The 22358-nt window shown below is 40.6% G+C and overlaps 1 protein-coding gene across 1 annotated transcript in view; it reads right to left on the reverse strand.

Moving 5' to 3' along the window:
* spon1b (spondin 1b) overlaps positions 1 to 22358 on the reverse strand; it is a 122836-nt gene that overhangs the window by 95208 nt on the left and 5270 nt on the right. Inside the window, exon 3 of the mRNA XM_080876651.1 lies at positions 6902 to 7035. Within this exon, the coding sequence (XP_080732777.1) occupies positions 6902 to 7035 (134 nt within the window). The remainder of the gene's footprint in view (positions 1 to 6901; positions 7036 to 22358) is intronic.

The raw sequence follows: 22358 nt of genomic DNA on the forward strand, positions 1-22358 counted from the left end.
CCCTGACTCACTCAGCAATATCATGGTTTTAATTCTTTGAGTAAATAGAATCTGATATTTTATATTAGCCAATTATTCGACCATGAAAGAAATGAAAGCTAGAGGAATAAGTCTGTTATCAAAATATAAGTAAAAGGCAGATCATTCAGTTGCTATAATCTCTTTTTTCCACTGAATTATCAGAAAACAGATAAGGCATGCAGCAAATCAATGCTCGTTTCTCTTCCACTGCATTTCAGACATTAAAGTGATGCATTTTTGCTTTTGAAATATTCTCTTATATTCAAGCTCAAAGTTGGCTATATAACAAAGTTGTTTGGAAAAAGTGTTTCAAATTGATAAGGTTATTTTGGTTGTTTCAAATGTGTTTTTCATTCTTGAAAATCTCATGTAGTTTCCTCCTGTACTTGTGAGCAAAAATGCATTATGAGCACAAAAAAGATGTGGGCTACACAGTTACCTTATTTTTTTCCAGCATTTTTATATATAAATCAGAGTCAAGTGCCAAGTCATAACTTTTCTTAGATTTGACCAATTTATATATTGAGCCTGTACACAAAGTTAGAGAGACAAGTTTTAGAGGGTTTTGGACGTGTGCAAAGGAGGGATAGTGAATATAGGCCTCCTAATAACAGCAGGATAAGAGGAAGCCCAAAAAGAAGATTCATGAACTGAAGGAGGACATGCAGAGCGTTGGTGTGACAGAGGAGGATGCTACAGTTAGGGTGAGATGGAGGCAGATGATCCACTGAGATGATCCCTAAAGGAAGCAGCTGAAAGTAGAAGATATTGATTGAATATGCTTTATTTTTAAAGGGCACGTATTATTCTCCTTCCCAGCGCCATATTTTCATTCGTGAACTCTATTTTTCGATGAATCACAGTTCAAAATAAATGATAATCTCAACAAATAAACTTTATTTTCTTATGTTAGACCTCAACACAGCTCTTCAGTTCATTTTCTGTCTAAAAAAAAGTATTTTAGTTTCCTTCCCCAGATCCCTTCAAGCCACATTGAAGGCTTGAAGGGAGGTTGCCCCTTCTAAACAACAGATTTGAACAACAGATGGGTAAGGGTTCTGTCCCTGAGATGAGCATGTGAGGGATGTCCACTCTCACTGACATTATATAAGGTCCAGAGTAGTAAAACCTTACTAACTAGTGACGCTACTGTTCTCATTTATTGCCAATGGATCTTGATTTTTGACATTTCAGAAGATGTCACATGTTCAAAGTAAGCAACTTGCTGTTAAACATAGTGATGTAAGGTACATTTAAAAATTTATTATTTATATTTAACAAAACATCCCTAAATTTAGGGAAATGATAAAAGGGATACCTTTTTGGATTTGAATGTATGAAAGGGTCACAGCCTCTGCAACTGACCACTGACCACAAAGAGAAGTGAGACATTTTAAAGCACACATTGAGTGCAGATCATAGTATGAGCAAGCCTGTAGAAGCTGCTATGTAAAGCTTTTGTCCACCCATATAGCTGCTTTCACACTTGCACGGCCGCCCCATACTTTTCTTACATTTCCCAGCAGAGCTTCTCTGCGCTCTCTAACAAGGCAGCACCCTCGCCTAGACCAACAAGAGCATTTTCCATTTGTCAGAATGCATCTGATGGGAAGATGTGTACATGTAGGAAAGGGCCACTTTGGACGATGTCACAGCATAGTTCAGGATGTCCTCGGATTTTGAAATTCTGCACAGCTGTTCTCATATTGTCATCACAGATAAACACGAGTTAGGCCAACACTAAAAAAACAAACAAAAACGCAGCGTTTCCACCAGAGCTAATTCTGCTCAGTGATAAAACAAACTTACTCAACAAACGCTGGCAAAATTAATATTTAAACATTTCCTCTTTTCAGGCGTTCAGACACTGACGATGGTAGACACAGTTTTGTGCTTTATATAACACTAAGTATATAGCGTATACAAATAGTTTATTTATAAAAGTGTTATACTTGTAGTATTAGAGCCAAAGCATTAAAAATAAATACAGTGAAGCTAAATATGCAGTAGAAAATAACGCATACAGTGCCTGTGAGGGGTTTTTACAGCTTGTTTCCCTCAGCCGGAGGCTACACATTGTTTCCAGACAGACAAAAAAGCCAGATGAATGACGACAACTTGACCAGTTGAGGGGGAGGAGGGCAGGCCTGACGGTACACTACCTGCCTCCAGGAGAGAAGTTACACACAGTTGTTGTTAGTTCCACTGCCAGCGAGAGCTGAGCAGGTATAGCACATGATAGAGAGCGCTATTTAAAAGCTGCAGACATGTTCTGCTTGCCAAGAAACCGATGAGCGTGTTTAACAGCCGGCTTCTTTCAGGTGTTCTCAGCTCACACATTCCTTCACTGTGTGAACTTTAGAAAATCGCTTTTTCCAAGAAGCAGCGATGTCAGGTATGGACATAGCAGTCGTGATAACATGAATATTTTCATCATTGCCTAATCAGTACAGTTTTTACTTATCATTTATTATGTAAACTCTCAAAATGTATTATTATATTATTGACTGAGTTTGCTATTACTATCCACGCCACTGTAGCTACTAATGTTTTTATCACGTGAGTCTGTGTGTGTAGTGTGTAACGGGTAAAACTGACCCCGACACTTTGAGCCCCTGTTTTGTGATGGCACGACGTGCATCTGAGGTGTTTAGTCAACAGTGCAATAATATCATTTTAAATTTCCATCACTTATAATAAAACAAAACTAGATGCTGGAATCAGAAAAGTTGTTAATTGTTTAGTTTAGTTATTAATTGATTATTCAAACTGTAATTCATCAATGTTGATTATTATAGGACTGTAGTTACCATAGAAACCGCTAAGATCTGGCAGTTGTTTCACTAAAAGTCAGACGGAAAGGAAGCAAACCTACAGTTCAATCAGGTTAGCTACAGTAGGCACACTCACAACCTCAGACATAATCCCTTACATGCACTACAGCTCAAAACTCTGATGGAGTTTTATAATTGACAGTTTGAGTAACAGACACGATTTTTATTCTCTTGGGAGTTTCTTTAAAATTAATCTGACAGTCTGACAGACTTTGGACAACAAAATAAAACAAATAAATAATATGTTGTTCAAAAAAATTAGAGGAACACTTTTTAGTCCGAGTATAGTGACAAATCAATTAAATTTCTGGGAATCTGATCGGCTCATTTAGGTAGCAGAGGCTGTTTTTAATCCGTTTCAGCTGTTTTGGTGTTAAATTAAAAACAGGTGCACAAGAGGGGCAACAACGAGACAACCTGCAAAACAGGAGTGGTTTTACAGGTGGAGGACACTGACATTTTTTCCCCTCCTCATCTTTTCTGGAAGGAGGCTGCAGGGAAGACCCAGGACACACTGGAGATCTTTCTAAACCTGTCAGTTTACTGGGTGTTCACTTTCCCAGCAACAAAGCACGCAAAATACAGGAGTGGATGTAATAGCAATTAAGTACACTACAATAAGAACAAAAAAGGCTTCCCAAAAAGTGTTAAACCTAAAGTAACATAATGAGACAGAGCTAAATAAAAGAAGCTCACAGAGAAAGCCTTTTATTTCTTGGTTTGCAGTTAAGACCAAAACAGACAAACAGAACTTGCTTTTGTAACAAACAATTAACATCTCCAAAGCACTGACCCCTGTGTGTTAGTTTCTTCCATGCAATGCAAGTTTTTCTTCTAGCAACCTGTGCGCTGCTGCTCATGTTCGGTGTATAAAACACAAAGCAACTATTCTTATAAAGTTTGAAAGCAGATCTTGCTTTTCACCACTATATTTTTTTTTTAATAAGAAGAAATAAAAACCTGCAGCTGATTTTGCAATTTAAAAAAACAAAACAAGACCCTCTTTTTAAATGCTACAGTTGTCACTAACAGCTTTATCACCCCCCCTTGCAAAAAATTATAATTGCAATGATTCCAAAATAGCAGGTGTTGAAGTTGGCATCGAATGAAATACACAATCCCAGAGGCTTTCTCCAGCACTGAAACGACCAGTGGGCTCATACGGGGGGGAAGAAGTACTGGAACGCTCCCAACTGCAGGAAGCTGTATTTGAAAGTGCCTGGAATGAGCCAAGAGACATGTGTTTGACGTTGTGGACGGACAGCATATTTTTTCTCCAAGCGAGTGAATGCTGAGTGGGATGAAACAGATCGCAAGATAAAGAGAGGCGGAGAGAAGAAGAGCATTCCCACAGTGGGATGAAAATGTGTAGCTTTGCTGTGAAGATTGCTAGAAGAAGTGAAGTTGTGCGGGGTTTTTTTGCCACTCTCAGAATTGGCCAGGGTAAAGCTACATGATTTAAGACAGCTGCCTGTGTTGTCCACTAAAGCGGTGTTTTATAGCGCAAACCTACTGCAAAGTATCTCCTTCCTGGCTGATGTGAATCTGCTCCTCGACACTGTGAAAAGCATCACGGGAAAAACAGAATAGATCCGAACAAAGATAACATGACGGGCACGTTACAACAGCAGAGAGCAGACCGTTAAGAAAGAAGACGAAGTGAGACGAGGAAGGCAAAGATGTTAAATGAAGTAATACTAAATCTCTATCTCGCAGCTGACAGACAAAAGTGACAGAAAAACGAGGTGAATTTGCATAGCAGATGTTCCACTACATAGGGCTAGATTTATTGAACCGGCAGACACCGGGATGGCTATGTGCCATCTGTCATACAGCAAAAGCAGATAAATTAAAAGTAACAGCTGTGAGTATACGGTGGAGGTGAGGGCAAGTTATAGCAACTCGCTCAGTGGAGGAAGAGATGCATGTCAGGGAGGTTATTCCCTTTGGGAAGTCGGATTGAAGAGATGGAAACAAGCGAGAGAGAGAGAGAGAAAGCTAAGAAAAAGAAGGCATACCTGTGGAGAGAAGAGGAGAGAGGCAGACGCTTTCAGAGGTGTGCTCCCTCTGAGTTATCTCAGTTTATCATTTGTATTCTCAAGTTGTCAAAGAGTGGCTCACAGCTACATATTGCCATAAGTCACTGTAGCTGTCTGAGCCCACACATCATTTGTTTTTTCCTCGCACATGGCTTGAATTATACGTCACACTCCATCATGTATTAACGGGAAGAGCTATTTGTTTTCTGAGAATATTAAATTTGTAGAAGCATAAAGTGTAGCCATTGTGCATAACAATCATCCCCTTCGTTCACTAAAATCAGCTTTGTATGTTCCCGCTCTGTTTCTCTCCCATAATTTTCATTAAAATCCAGAAAAACAAGTAGCCTTTAAAAAAAATGGTCTAATAAGAATAAATGCCTTTGATTAGTTTGAATCTCAGAGAGAAACATTTCTTTCCTTTTGTTTCTACACCTGTACATTTTGCTAATGCATTTGTAAAAATGGACATAAAAACAACATTTTACTGACTGATTGCGAACAATAAAAACATTACCCAAAGGCAACGGTCAACCCAGACGGCCAACACTCTCTGCTACACCTCAAAAACTGCTCAGGAATGACTCTAGGAACACAATGAAAAAAACAAAGTTCTTATTGTCGAGCATCAGCTGTGTAGGGATCCGCCCTAAAAGCCCCAAGACTGAAAGAGCCAGACCACACTTCATCCTCCAATCAGTGGTGTAAATGTTGTGGCTCATCTGCATATTACACCCCAACCAATATATGCATATGTCGGGTATGCATATATCGATGCATGTTCTTCCTATCATTAGAATTCACATACAGTGCATTTTCTCGCCTTTTTTATTTATTTAAGGAAACACTGTTATCAAAAAAAGAGCTCTTATTTTATGGAGGCTTTAAAATGACTAATAAAAGGCACAACACTGAACAGTTATTGTTCCTCCAGTGCGTGTCTAGACAAAATAATACCTCCTGATACCGTGCACCTTCTTTAGAGTTTCACAGCATTTCTCCTCAGAGTCGCTGGCGCCATTTCACACATGCACATAAAGCTAAGGTCACACACACTCCTGAAATTACACAGAGGTTTAGAGCCCCACCTGCTTCAAACCACAAATTGCCCCCAGTAATCACCATCCATCTCTCCTTTGTAGAGCTGGTCCCTTTACAGAAGCTAATGCGCGCACCAACTAAAGAAACACCTGGCATCAGCTTACTTAATGTGCTGCCTATAACCGATTACGAGTATCTGTAAAAGCAACAATGACCACACCAGTGAACTACATTCACTAACAGGAGAGATTCTGCTTTGCGGTTGTTTTGTGAAGGAAAAGAAAAAGTAAAAAGGGAGTAAAGTGCTCCTGATGTTGTAGAATTATTTAAGATGACACATGGATGTTAATCTGACCTATTCTTATGCTCCTTTCTATTAGATACTGTTGATTTCCAGCAGCATGAAAACCAACTTGCTCAAACTTGCTTGAGTAAAGTTATCTGTCACTTTGACCTTTATGGTTTTGTCACCATGTACAAAAGAAAAAAGAAAAAAAAAACCCCACACACAGACAAAACACTCCTATCAGCTAGCAGTGACTGATTTAAAATCTGCCATCATGGCGTTTAAATCCAGACACCTGTGCCTATCACAGTTCAAATAATCTTTCACTATGTGTTATCTTTAAGGTTTGATTTTCCATAAACATGTACTATTCAAGCTTTAACTGGCGTTATCAATCTGAACTTTTAAACCTGTTTTGACGCAAGAAGCAGCTGTTTTTTTTTTCTTTTAACTTTACTAAACGTCTCTGTGATGAATAATCGTAAAAGCAAAATTTGATCTGTCATTGTATATTTTACACATGTTTGTATGGGATATTGTATTTGTTTTAAATGTTATATACCTATGTGGTATGTGACTTTTGTTGCTATGATGCCAGGTCTCTCTTGTAAATGAGATTTTTAATCTCAATGAGATTTTTACCTGGATAAATAAAGGATTAATAAAAAAAAAAAACTTACTTAAGTATAACACAGCCAGTCCCACTGGGTGGTGCTGTCCATAAGACCTGTATCCTGGTGCGTCTGCGAGGCGTGCTCTCTGTCACCGCGGGAGGACAGTTGGTCATGAACTGTGTCTCGTCTTCATCAATGATCTAGAAAGAAAAGGATGAGCATTCAGTATTAAATGGCTTTGCTTCTGAAAAGGTCACTTTGAACTTTATGGCATCATATAATGTTGGTGTTCCTAAAAATTCCCTGGAAAAAGAGAACCCAGATCAATCCAGGCAAGGGAATTCAAAAACAATGTTACAAGCAAGCCTCACAATGCAATACTGCACCTCTATGCTCTGCCAAGTAGCATAGACAATATATCAAACACAGTACACACAATAGCTTATTAGACAATGATTACTTATATTATTTTAGAAGAGCGTGCATTAAAAACCAGAGGCAGGTAGAGTAGCAGCACAGAACAGAGCAGGCATCAGTGACAACAGATTACACTCTTCAAGTTTATTGAAACTGACGAACAATTACACAAAACATAAAATATTCTGTAGGTTTTCAGAATAAAAGAAATGTAGCAGAAATTGATGTTTCAACAAAATGTGAAATAGAAGCAAAACACTTTTGCGTGCTGTCCTTGTATTTAATGACTTTCTGCAGCACATAAGGAGTGAGATTGTGTGCTGGCTTTTCTATTATTATAATAAACTATACAGAGTTAACTGGAAATTTCTATTTGCAACTTTACACAAATTTGGTTTTGGAAACTCTTTCGTAAGCTGGTTAAAAATATTATATAATTCCCCAACAGCTTGTGTCAGAACAAATGACCAAACATCCTCCAGCTTCTGTCTCCTGAGGGGCACCAGGCAGGGGTGCCCACTCTCCCCTTCACTGTTTGCAATTTTTATTGAGCCACTAGCAGCAGCAATTAGACAGGCTACAACAATTAAGGGCATAAAATGTAAGAATGTAGAACATAAAATCAGCCTTTATGCAGATGATGTGTTACTTTTTCTCCAAAACTCACAAACCAATCTCTCTGTGGTAATTGCATTGATAAACTCTTTCTCAAGAGTCTCAGATTATTCAATTAATGTCACGGCGAGTGAGATGAGCCGTATAAAAATAATAAATGAGGATCCAATTGCAGGCAGTAGTGGAGGAGTGAAGGTGGTTTATTGGACACGAAATAAATATAGACAAACAGCAAATGGAGCACGAACTAAACTAGACTGGAGACAACTAAACTACTGAATACAAACCGGAACTCAAACATGAAGCAAGGTGGACGACGGTACAAGATGGTGACGGCAGGGAAACACACAGATGACGCAGGGTGGAAACACAGCTGGGAATAATCAACAAGACGAGACAAAGGTAAAACTGAACACACTCACATGAGACGCAGACCTTCACAATAAAACAGGAAACAAAACACACTTTACTAAGACAAAGACTAGACAGAGACAGACTTGAAATGACATATGAAACTAAACCCACATCTTAAACCCAGATAAACAGAACATGGAACTCTAATAATAGACATAAACATTACCATAACACGACAAGAGAACAAGAACACAATCCCTGATGCAAACTTAAATCAAAACACAATAAACTCAAAATACTGGGTCCAACGGACCCAGAACCGTGACAATTAACTGGTCAAAATCAACAGTTCTTCCGATTAATTGCTCCTTCCATAATCGTTTTTGTTTTTTTAACATATATTTCTACAGGGCTCTAGACTAACTTTTTGCCATGGGCGTACCGGTACGCCTAACTTTAAAAAGTTAGGCGTACCAGCACCAAAGTTAGGCGCACACAAATTTTATAATAATTTATATAATATAATGTGTTTTTCTGGATACACTGTGCTTTTTTAGCATTCAAAGATTGATGACACCGTGTCAGAGCACTGGCTATGAATTTCAGAAGGATCAGGCCTTAACTTAACAGAAAAGTTAGCAATAGTTCCTTTCTTATTACAGCTACATCCACTTCTGTCGTGCCTAGGCTGCTCACTAGGGCTGGGTATCATCACTGATTTCTATAATCCATTCGATTCCGGTTTTCAAAGTCCCGATTCGATTCAACTTAGCCTCATACAGTCAGAAATATTATAATTCTGATCATTTATCAGTACTGACTTCATCAGAATTGTGAACATCACAGCAGATGCCTTTGTGTGAAAGTAACTGAGAATAAAACACAGAAAAACATGAAGGAGATTTTCCTGGTCTGGCTTTTTATAGCAGATAACCTTAAAATATTCTACAATGTTCTGCATATAAAGTTTAAATTTCTTCAGTATTGAACAACAGAAAAAACAAGCTTTCTTGTCCGAGGTCATTTAAGTGAAAAAAAGAAAAGAAAAAGACAGCAGCCGACAGCGCTGTAAACGGTAAATGGTAAATGGCCTGTATTTGTATAGCGCTTTTCTAGTCCCTAAGGACCCCAAAGCGCTTTACACAACCTGTCATCCACCCATTCACACACACATTCACACACTGGTGATGGCAAGCTACAATGTAGCCACAGCCACCCTGGGGCGCACTGACAGAGGCGAGGCTGCCGGACACTGGCGCCACCGGGCCCTCTGACCACCACCAGTAGGCAACGGGTGAAGTGTCTTGCCCAAGGACACAACGACCGAGACTGTCCAAGCCGGGGCTCGAACCAGCAACCTTCCGATTACAAGGCGAACTCCCAACTCTTGAGCCACGATCGCCACGATCGCATTTGCGACCAAATTGGTCGCACTCTAGAGCCCTGTTTCTAGTTAGAGAAATTTAAGAGGCTTATCCCTCAAAACTGTAAATACAAAAAGTTGCATAAAATAGTTTCCCACCACAGGAAATTTATTTTGAGTGTCGCCATAGTTTTATTTTTGAAATACACCAATTTTTATATACTGCAGGCAAAAAGAAAATAAATATTATAATGCAAATTTGCAAAAAAAAAACAGCATATGCATCAAAATAAACTATTTCCAGCAGTGCAATATGAGTCCTAAGCATCCGAGAAACGACACAGAAAGTCATAAAATCAAACATAACTTTTAAAAACACCAGTACAGGCTCATAAGGCCCTGATGGTAAAAAACTACATTTCTGCAAAATGGCGTCAATTCCGGTTTCCAGGACATGGCGGACATGCAATAGTTCGCGCTGATGGACATAGGAAGTGTTACAAACAGCTGATCAGATCGGCAAAGCGTGTTTCTGGAATATTATGTTTTTGTTGCTGCAAGTGCTTTTTATGCAGTTTTTGCAAAGCTATATATGGAAGGAAACTGTGACTTAGGACAAGCTGATGGCATAACATGTAAGTACAACTCCTCCGGTTTCATATGCAAAAAAAAAAACTATTGCGCTAGCTTATGTGGTTGCACTGCTACCTGGATTTAAAAATAGTTACGCAAAACGGAGCGTGCCTCCTCCGACCGGCTTTAATCACTACTTTTTAGCCAACAGGCTTCAGTTCATCTCTAGATGGTTAAAACACACCTTCTTAGATGAACCCTGGATAGATGTTGAACAGGCACTATGTAATAATATAGAGATTTCAGACCTACCATTTACCAGCTCAAACATCAAACAACATGAATGCTTTAAAAGCGTCAACATCAGCTCTTCTCTAACAGCATGGTGGGAGTTTCTAAAAATAACACTGTCAATTTTATTCCGCAACCTAGACATCCACATTACTCATACTCTCATCACACATACATATAGGGGCTTGGGGGTGGGTACATTATACAGCATCCAGAGGATGGTCGGTGTATTCAAACCCCCCTCTGGCGCTGGTGCCCTACCCTTTAATTTTAAATGCATATAGACACCGAGGGTTTTCGGGAGGAGCCGTGCTGCTCTCTGGCAGGAAGCACCATGCCCTCCTGTGTTTTAAATGCACTTTAGAACAGCACGCAGCAACACTACATATGAGCAGGCGGAGGGAGGTTTGGGGTCTTCACTCACCCCCATTCTGTTAACCGTCGGGGCTGGGGGGCTGGGAGGAGGTGCTGGCCGTCGGATTGGGGTCTGGGATGCGGGGCCTCCCTGCTACTGCAGATAAGGAGGCAGTCTGCTTTTCTCCACCACAGAGAAAAGGGTTAAATCTCCTGGGTCCGGGTACCCCCACCCCCAGAGGGACAAACCATACCCGGACGTGGGATATAGAGTATGTTTGGGGAGTGTGAATGTGTGTACAGTGTCTATTTGTGTCTGTCTCCACGTCGGGTGAGTGCCGAGTATTTGTTTGTGTATATAGGGGTGGGAATGCACGTTTGTGTCTGCCTCTGGGCCTGAGGCCCGGTCCTCTCTGGCACAGCTGGCTGCCAGCAGAGCCCGCGGGCACGTCACTGCAACCCCCTCTGGCCTCTGCTCTGGGGCTGCTGGGTGACCTCTCGTTTGGGGCTCTCCTCAGCTCTTCCCAGGAGGGTGGCACGGTTGCCCCTCTGGTGGTCCTCCTTGGGTCCTCGCATTCTGGGGCCTCTGGATGTCTGGGGCCTGGATCTCCTCCATACCTGCTTCATGGCCTGGGGGACGGGGCTATGGCTCCCCACACTCCCTAGCAGATCGTTACACGGAGAAACCTTTTGAATACAAGTGTGCTGATCCACACAGGTGTGCACACAGGTGTACACACGGGTGTTCACAGACACAAACTACACCTTTCTTGGCTGCTGCCTCAAAGCACATTGTGTGCTGTCAATCTTGCGTACTGCACAATAACATGTAATATTTAGTATCTGCTGTTATCTACTGTTAGCTAGTTTATTGTGATGGCTTTGTATTTATTGTATTGCTCTTTTTGTTTGTTTTCTCTTCTGTTCTTTCTTATCTCCATACAGGTTATCCACGTGTTTTGCTTGTGTTTCTTTTTTTTTCTTCCCCACTTTCTCACCGTCTCTTCTCCCCTCTATTTTTCTTTCTCTCCCTCTCTTTCTTTCATTCTTTCTCCCTGTCCTATCCCCCAGTCATGTCTGTCCCATCTGTAACAACCGAAAATAAAATAAAATAAATACATAATTATAATAAAGGTCAATCAAATGGACCAATATGGCAAGGCCATGATGATCCAATTGGTAAATCCGCTTGGCATCTTTCTTGGCCTTCAGGCAACAATTCTGATGGCTAAAGATACAAAACAAAAAAACAAAACTATACTTACAGGACAGCCAGAACACAAGAATACGCTTATAGTATAAGTTGATGCACAGAACGAGAGGTCTCATCTTCATCACACGGCAAGAAAAATGAAATGTTTCATGTATTATATGATGGTGAAAACAGAGTGTAAATGTAGTTTTAATATGATTTGTTTTACCATTTATGCTTAATCTTAAGACAATATCAGAAGCAGTTTTGATGACATTGACAATTGCTGCTTTTTGCTACTCGGAATCACAGAAATGACACCAGTTTGGGCTGAAAGCAAAGTTGTGGGAAAGCAGACAATTTGAGAGTCCCTGAGAGAGGCTTTGGATAATAACAAACTTGTGTATTCATGACATGTCTAGCACAGTCCCTTCGGTACTTGGACCTTGTCAGACATTTTAATAGACTAAACACACACAAAAAACAAAAGCACACATCCACACATGACCTCTGACCTAGTAGCTAGCATTCTACAGCTGCTTCGCCTCAACAATAACAATGACCTAACACCCAGTCCCAAAGTCCTGAGGACAAAAAGAGGGAGACAAGAGTCACAGACTCTCTTCTTCATTGGGTTGAGAGAAAGGCAGAGTTTTTTGACAGAGGAATCTAAACATATATTAAGAATAACGAGGTGGATTCAAAACAGAACATGTACAAGGATGGCGCAAAGATGCAGTCTAGACATGAGGAAAACTCTGCTTAATTTCTGTAACAGTGCTGGTGAACATTTAACATTGAGAGAAAGAGCACAACAGTGCTACAGAGTGTGTGATCCTCCTCATGTTATATCAGATTGGTTTGCCTATCAGACAGCACTGCAGTCTGTTTACAATAGACGCACAATTCACTTTCCACAATGTTTAGGAGTTATTGATGGGAATTTTTGTCCTTTCGTTCAGAAGCTGCATAGACTTCCGAACAGAGGTCAGGATTCTGTGCAGGCCAGTAGAGTTCTTCTAGACTAAACTCACTCATCCATGTCTTTATGGACCTTGTTTTGTGCACTGGTGCGCCGTCCTGTTGGAACAGGAAGGGTCCATCCCCAAACTGTTCACACAAAGTTGGAAGGAGGCGATTTTCCAAACTGTCTAAGTATGCTGAAGCGAGTTCTTAAGAGTTCCTTTCACTTGAACTAGGAGGCTGCTACTTCGTGGCTGAGTTGCTGTCTTTCCACTTTCTTATAATACCACTAACAGTTGAATGTGGAATATTTAGTAGTGAGGAAATTTCATAACTGGGTTATAAAAGGTATCATCCTATCTGCCGGAATTCACTGAGCTCCTGAGAGCGACCAATTCTTTTACAAATGTTTGTAGAAGCAGTCTGCATGCCTAATCACTTCCACTGGGACACCAGAATTCAATCATTTGGGTGGGTGAGTCAATACTTTTGGCATATAGTGTACATTATAGGTTAAAACATATCCCATGCATATTTAAGACAGTTACGTCTTAACCCAACCCAAAACAAGTCAAGATAGATATTTCAGATTGTCAAAGTGAACACAGGGAAGACCCAGTCCAAATTTAGGTAAGGAAAAAGCACCTGGGTCAAGAAAGTTAATTTCCATGTCAAGACAGAATTTTCAGGCCAAGGTCAACTGTAACTCATAATGGCAGTTCTCGACTGCTCTCTGTCTGAAGAGTGAGTGAACTTGCTAACTCTGCAGAGTAAAGTGAAGACTGCCTTCAGATACTTAATTTGCATGTAAATGCACATGCTCTAATTATAAGGGGAACTTGTCCCTGCTTGCCTTCTACTTTAGTGGTGTAAGTGAAAACAAGATGCTAAAATCATAGTTGGACAAAGGATGGCTGTGGTGCTACCCGAGATCTATGTCAGAAAGACAAGAATACAGTTTTCTCATTTCTAAATGTGAATCTTCAAGTTGACTTTAAAGGTTGATCCACAGAAATGACATCATTCACTGTTTCTCAAGTTGGAAACTGTAGCACTTTAACTTCATTTTATCCAGGCTGAAATACAACTTTCAGAGCATTTAATATCCAGCATGACTACCTTGCAAACTTTTCAAAACACTCATTCCACCATTGATCTATTCAGCGTTTACACTGCATAATGAGCCTTTTATTATGGCCTAAATGTGACAGTCTTCAACCTCAGTCTGCAACTGGGGAGAGTGCCCGCCCTATGGAAGACATCCTGCATCGTCCCGGTCCCCAAAAAGAACCGGCCCAATGAGCTGAATGACTTCCGACCGGTGGCACTGACGTCACATCTTATGAAGACTCTAGAGCGGCTCTTCCTCAACCTCCTCCGACCACAGGTACAACATGCCCAGGACCCACTACAGTTTGCATACAAGGCGGGTGTCGGAGTGGAGGATGCCATCCTGTACCTCCTACACAGAGCCCACTCACACCTGGATGGGGGAAAAGGCACGGTCAGGATCCTGTTTCTTGACTTTTCCAGTGCCTTTAATACCATCCGGCCCTGTATGCTTCAAGAAAAACTGAACAGGATGGAGGTGGACCCCTGCCTGGTGGCTTGGATCTCCGACTACCTCACCGACAGACCACAGTACGTCAGGCTGAAGGACATCACGTCTGACACAGTGGTCAGCAGCACAGGAGCACCACAGGGAACTGTGCTGTCCCCTCTTCTCTTCACCCTGTACACCTCTGACTTCTGCTACAACTCTGAATTATGCCACATTCAGAAGTTTGCAGACGACACAGCCATCATGGGGTGTATCTGGGATGATCAGGAAGAGGAGTACAGAAGTCTGGTGAGGAACTTTGTCGCATGGAGTCACACAAACCACCTGCAACTCAACACCTCAAAGACTAAGGAACTGGTTGTGGACTTCGGGAGGTCTAGAGCAGGTCCACTGCCGGTTCAGATAGAGGGGGAGGAGGTGGAGGTGGTCAACAAGTACAAGTACCTCGGGCTGTGGGTGGACAATAAACTGGACTGGTCATGCAACACAGAGCACCTGTATAAAAAAGCCCAAAGCCGACTGTACTTCCTCAGGAGGCTGAGGTCTTTTAACATCTGCAGGAAGCTCCTGAGGATGTTTTACCAGTCGGTGGTTGCTGGAGTACTTTTCTATGCTGTGGTGTGCTGGGGGAGCAGCACAGCAAAGAAGGACTCATCCAGGCTGGAGAAACTGATCAGGAGGGCTAGCTCTGTGGTCGGCATGAAGCTGGACACTCTGGTGACAGTGGCAGAGAAAAGGACATTAAAGAAACTGATGGACATTATGGACAATGCCAGGCATCCTCTGCACACGGCCATTAACAACCAGAAGAGTCTGTTCAGTGACAGGTTGCTTCTCCCAAAGACAAGAACTAACAGACTTAAAAACTCCTTTGTCCCACACGCCATCAGACTGTTTAACTCCTCTCTGGAGGGGAGAGGGAGGGGAAACAGGAAACAGGAGGACAAAGGAGGGGGGAACAACTAAGCTGTAGTGCCTCTTCACCTCACTGTGCAATACCTTTTGTGCAATACTTTTGTAAATAGTCAACGGTGCAATAGACTCAATACTTGAAATGTGCAATTCACTTGTATTTTTATTTTTATTCCTATTTATTCTATTTATCCCCTTCGTATATTTTATTTATATTGTCTCTGTATTTATATATATGTGTGTGTGTATAACTCTGTAACTTCTGTCGGTGCTGTGCTTTTTTGGAAATCGAATTTCCCAGAGGAACCCACCCGAGGGATTAATAAAGTTCTATCTTATCTTATCTTATCTTAAAGAACAGATCAAAAATGAATGCATCACAGCAGTGCTTATTTTCAGAACAGTGCTGTCATGTTGACCCAGCGCTTTACTCAGCATCACGGTCATGTCTTGTTTTGTTTTTTTTATTTAATACTTTAAAAAAAAATTAATTCTAACCAGACAGTTTGTTAAGTTGATGCTTTTAACTGTTTGTAAAACATATATATAATCAGCCAATCACATGGCAGCAACTCTGTACATTGAAGGGGAAGAAAGGTGATTTAAGTGACTTTGAACATCGTTGGTCTCAGACAGACTTCTCTGAGTATTTGAGTATTTCAGAAACTACTGACATACTGAGATTTTCCCATGCTACCATTTCTAGAGTTTACAGAGAACAGTCTGAAAAGGAGAAAATGCCCAGTGACTGCAGGTCTTTAGGCTAAAATACCTTCACGATGTTAGAGGTCAGGAGAATGGTCAAACTGCTTTACGCTGATAGGAAGGCAACAGTAAGACAAATAAACCCTGGTTACAGATGAGTTATACAGAAGACCATCTCTGCATGCACAACACATCAAATCTTGAAGCAGACGAACTACAGCGTTGGATGCCACGCCTGTCGGGTAAAAACAGGATACTGAGGCTACAATTTGAAAAAGCTGACCAGATTTGGACAACAAAAACTTGGAAACATTTTGCCTGGTATGATGTCTGTCTCAATCTCGCTCTCTCAATCTCTTGCTCCATGTTGAGACAGTAAACACAGATGCTTCAGAGTCCCTGCACAAGCAAACGCAGAACTGTGCTTACACACACACACACACACACACAAAACAAAGAGACAGAGAGCTCAAGACAGACAATGCAAACCCACGATCCCCAGAGAAATCTGACAATAAGAGTGATATTAGTGTGCAATGCTATGCGTGTTGGCGTTTTTTTTGGTTTCGGTTGGTGTGTGCACAGACTTTGCAAGTTAGTAATTAAATGCAAAGCAGTTACAAAGGAATGAATACAGTTAAAACCTTTGGGACTTGAGTGCAAAGATAAAACTTTTCAGAGGAAAAACATAAGCAGACAGAAAGATAGATTGAAATGTCACGTCAACACTTGAAGACGAGCTTATTTCAGAAAGTAACAAAGTTCTCTTGTCTTGATGAAGACCTTGGAGGCACCGACATTTTGCCTTGAGCTTTCCATCAATCAAAGCTGTGCTATTACTGCAGAACACCGCCGAGATCTTGGGGCTATCACCAATATTGCATCATATTACATTTTTTGTCTGAGCCACCCAACCAAGGGAGAAGTGTCACAAATCCAAACAGCTACTCTGTAAAAGAAAAAGAAAAAAATCAGACATATGTGTGTGTGTGTGGCTCTATTTCCTAGCAAATGGAGCCAATTCTGTGGCTTTTGGCATTCAATTACACAAAATAACGCTGAAAAAGAGGGAGTGCATTGTTCATTGGGTCTATTTCATATAAAAAAAAAGCCCCAAAGCTCTTTTTAAAAATCTCCTTCTTTTACAGTGATATCCACATTTATAGAGCACTAATGGTTTGCGGGGGTCATTTCAGAGAAACTCTTAAAACCGTTTTGCTGTCACAAAGATCAGACCAAAGAGTCTTCATCTCTTGTTTGTGTTCATGCACACTAGAAATGGTCTGCCAGGTTTTTTATGAAGTCTCAAATGATTTGCTTCCTGCCCTTCTTTCAGTTTGTTGTGTTCTCTTTTCTCACATTATTGACATGTGGTGATAAAAGCGCTGAAAACATCAGACAAGTCTGTCACCTTGACAAAACAGCATATTTAGGGGGCACACTTAATGACTGACCCACAGTAAAAAGACTTTGTATGACAGAAAACTGTTTTTAACCTGTTTCTCAAACTTAATTATATAGTCACTGACTTTTCGATCTCTACAAATATACATTTGCATATCAATGTGCAGAATCTGTAGGCAGCAGGCAAAATCCCGGTACTGCAAGCTTTCTGGGTACTCTCTATATGAAATCATGGGCCTTAATGCAACCACAAAAACCCTTGGCTTTAATATCACAGTAGATTTTGAAGAATGTATTTGCATTGTTACAGTCAGGCTGTAAACAATGACCGGCACACAAACAGGAAGTCTTGACCTGGATGCTTTGATGATGTTAGATATCAAATATCTGAATATGTGATAGTTACACAGGAAGACTCATTGCTTCTGGTGACAGCACTCAGTGACAAGTCATCAGATGATAACCAATGGGTTACCAGATTGCTGGCTTCGCTTCCATGGTAACCAGCTGTTTCATTCTGTGTATGCGTGAATCTGGAGAAGTTAAAACCAACAAAAATAACTAAATAAATACATTTAAAAACAGAACATTAGACTTTTTCAGTAAGTTACCTTTATCTATCAGTCAGTAAGCAGCTGACCTTAGTTTTAGTCAAACAAAATCTCTGGTACAATGAACATTAAGCATATATAAACAGTTCAAATGGGAGGAACATAAAAGGTGAATAACTGTATGAAAGGTTACTGGTTTATTCCAAATGGCAGAAAGCCTCGCCTAGAGTCCACGGTAGCAATTTAACTTGAATAATACCTTATCCAGTCATTTTTCTAACAGATAAACATGTTTAATATGCATATTCATTGGGTCCCTTTGTGTATGTATGCATGTGCCTGTCTTCCAACCTCTTTTGGCCCACAGAGATTGTTTAGGCTATTGCCAGCACGAAACAGCATGAACAAACTATACAGGCTCCTGTACAGACCCAAAGTGAGTCACAGAGAGTGGAGACCACTGCAGTCACCCTCGATCACTTTTTCCTTCCAAACACTAAAAATGAAGTGATGATAATTTCCGTGACAGCAAACAGTGGCAATTAGTTTTTCCTCCATCCATCCATCCATTCGCTTCCGCTTATCCTTTTTCAGGGTCGCGGGGGGCGCTGGAGCCTATCCCAGCTGTCATAGGGCGAAAGGCGGGGTACACCCTGGACAGGTCGCCAGTCTGTCGCAGGGCTAAAGTTTTTCCTTTTGCAAGTAATTTTGCCTGAGCTATTATTCCAGTAATGTAGATTAAACCACAATTTCACACAATACTGTGTTATTAGGAATTTGTCAAGTGGGAGGAAATCTTTGGATCCTAATTTGGTCTTCATTTTTGGAGCTTCGTTGTGCTATTTTTTGCACACAACTTCCCAGCGATCGACCGTCAGTCAAACAGTGTAATTAGTATAATGTCAGAGGGCGAAACTTTACTTCAAAAGAAGAAGAAGAGTTTAATTGCAAGACCTGGTACCTCTATTTTGTGTTCCATCAAACAAGCTATTCACTGGTTGTTTTGCAGTGGTGTTGCTGCAGTAGTGTTTTCTATTACTGGTTTTGGGGTCCAATATGTTTTTCTGGTTTATCAGCAAATAAAATTTCAAAAACAACCAATGTATCAATAAGGAAATATTACCAGTTTGGTAATTGCTTATAACAAAAATCTAAGCATGAGCACATAATATTTTGATTTAGGTAATAAAAATAAAAAATAGCGCTTTGGGTGTGCATATGTTAGAGGACAGTGATGTATGTTTTTTCTCTTTTAGGCTACTTTTCTCTTGTATTGTATCCTGAACACTGAAATATCCATCACAAAGCTTCTAATATGAAGTGTTTTTGATGTTTGAACCTGTTTGAATAACATCGTTCACTAAATGTAATTTGGGAGTTTGTAGAAACATTAGTGGATCTCCTGTTTGTTGCCCATAGCTGGCTGTGAATCAGATTATTGCCTTTGATTTTAATACATACCTGCAGCATTACACACCATCCATAAACAAAGAGTGATATGTGCATTTGCAATAAAATCTTTTACGCCGGATGGATCAGAATCTGAAGGTAAATAATCCTGTGTTCTCTACGTTTTAAACATGTCGGCTGTTAAACAGACTCCATATTTATTTGTCGGGAACGTTTGTAATAAAGCAGACACACTCTTGATGAATCCTATGTTCCATGTGAGCTGTCAGTTTTCATCTTCAGAATAGCCGCAGGACCCATACAGTCCCGTCAACGGCTGACTGTTAGCACTGTTGCCTCTCAGTAATGGCTCATTGGTCGTGGGTCCAAATCTAGGCTGGGTCCTTTCTGTATGTTCAGCTTCCTCCCAAAGACATGCATGAGGGTTAGGTTAGCTGGTGAGTCTAAATGGTTGTCTGCCAATATGAGCCCTGCAACATATGGTGCCTTTGCAGGGTATACCCCGCCTTCCTCTTAGTGCTTAAAATCTGATACTTTGTTACTTTTAATTTTACCAAATAATAATATGTGCCTGTGTTTTCAGTAGATTAGCTGCCCCCTCATCAGGGCTGCTTGTTGGTGACACATCAGATTTGTGCATTTCTTGATCGATGACATTAGTCATTGAAATGAACTGACACATCTTAAAATTTTCAATTATCTGTTGTGCATTGTAAGTCCGACTCCTGGCAATGCCATCTCTAGTTGTTCTTATAAGAGTGATGGTTGTGAGGAACCAAGTATGAGATCAGTTCTTTTTTTTTGAAGATTAACCTACTGGGAACCAGTTTTCTGTTGTTTAAGTTTAATCAGTGATGGAGCTGTAATTACTTATGCCAAATAAATATTTCCTGCAGACAGATATTTAAAATTCACATTCATTGCAGCAGAATAAAGTTATCAGACACCAAAGTGCAGCAAATGCTCTTGCTCAGTATTTGGGTATTGCTTGAATAACCATAATGTTAGATTAAACTGCGATGCAGATTTGCATAACGATCATTTATTTATATGTTTTGGATGGCTATAAAATGCCCTAAAATGATATGTCACCTACTTCTGAGAATTCATTTTGTCAGACACTCGACGAGCTAGAACTGAATCCCCAAAGAATCAAAGAGGCCTGTACTCATTGTCTTGATGCATAATGTATTTAATAAGTCTTAATCAGAGCAGCGTGCATTATTTATGCAAGCCTCAAGCATCTGAAGCAACCAGCTTGCCAGGCATAATAAATTGAAGTTGTGTAAACTCTTGGAAGTTCCTTGAAGTCAATAAGCACACAGTTGTCCTTGTAATCTTCTGCCCATCAGAAAACAGAGACGGGCTGTTAGAGGCGGTGCTTGGGCTTTGGGTGCTAACAGAAGCAATAATTACTGCAGGATTACTTTAGAGGGTGATTACACTACATATCAGGTCACCATCATTCCAACCCTGCACACATCCTTCACACCCTTTTCTTTATAGCTCTCCAAGTTCTACTTGGCTTGTGTAATTGCCTCTGTCTCAAGCCTATGGCTTTAAACGGATTGAGTTTGTTTATCCCCAGCTAAACTCAGAACCCCGGATAATCTGTGCAAGAAAAAAAGAAGAAGATAATATCTCCCGTCTGCTCAACGCTTCGCTTATCCAAACAAGCTCCGTTTGTCTCCCTGAGCAATAACACGTTGCTGGCCTAGATAAATATGACCCACGTCCCACAGTAACACAAGGAGGGCTGGGAAAAACACACACGCAGTCCCACTCTTATACCCGTATGCCCATTCAGCGCATGTATAAGCACAAAGGCACACATTTCAGAGCAGACAATGAGTGCCGGGTGAGTGCGATACCGAGTCTCCCTCACAGATGCACACTGGCAGCACATGTTCTCCAAGGTCTGACACATTAAGGCAGAAGTCTTTTAATGGTAGTAATGGGGACAAAGAGAAGATTATTGCTTAAGCAAAAAAAACTATGAGCAGCAGCTCTCAGTTGTGGTGTTTTAGTGAAGCAGCAGGCGGGCACATTCCAGGACAGCTGCCAGAGACAACGGAGCACCGGAGAGCAAGGAGAGAGAACAGCCATACAGGGAAACACAACTGTGTTCATTTGGCTTCTCTTTCTATGCGCAATAACAATCATGACTTTGCAGAACTAGCAGCATAATTAACTTGAGGAAAATAAAGTTTCAGGCATTGTTGTGCATAACTCATTTCAAGTATTATTATGTAAACCTCAATGATAAAGAGAAGCCTGGCTTGATGGATTTAGGTCATTTAGATAAAAAGCCAGACTCACTGTCATGCTGCATCTTCACTTATCGGCCCACTATTATAAAATGGGACACAAAGGACAGCGTATTTAATGAATGAAGTCATCTTAATAACTTGTTTCTGTTACCAAGTGAATCCAAAGTAAAGTTTGCATTTCGATAATCAAGTGAACTATGCTAGGTATCCGTTTTTCAACCCCCACATTAACTTTTCAGAACTTTTCCAAACCAAGCAGTCTTGACAAGGTTTTGACAAGAGCTTATCTCATTGGTCCTTAATCATTTCCCACATTTTTGGGAAAAGTGGAAATCACAACTGTCAATTAAAGAACAAAGAGAATCTGATGGATTCTACCAATATGTATCAAACAGATTGCAAAGGCAGATTGTCAACTTTAATTCAGTTCAAGCTCAGCCCACACTGTTCCAGTTTCTGCTCTCTGCCTACTCCCTGGTATCAGCTTCACTCCAGACTCTGCTGGGACTCTGAGGTTGAGACAGGGAGGTGCAAGGAGCAGAAATCACACAGAAGTTTGAACTGTTTAAACCAAAAAGCTAGTTAGCT

This window comes from Rhamphochromis sp. 'chilingali', assembly GCF_963969265.1.
Source record: "Rhamphochromis sp. 'chilingali' genome assembly, chromosome: 2".
NCBI lineage: Eukaryota > Metazoa > Chordata > Actinopteri > Cichliformes > Cichlidae > Rhamphochromis > Rhamphochromis sp. 'chilingali'.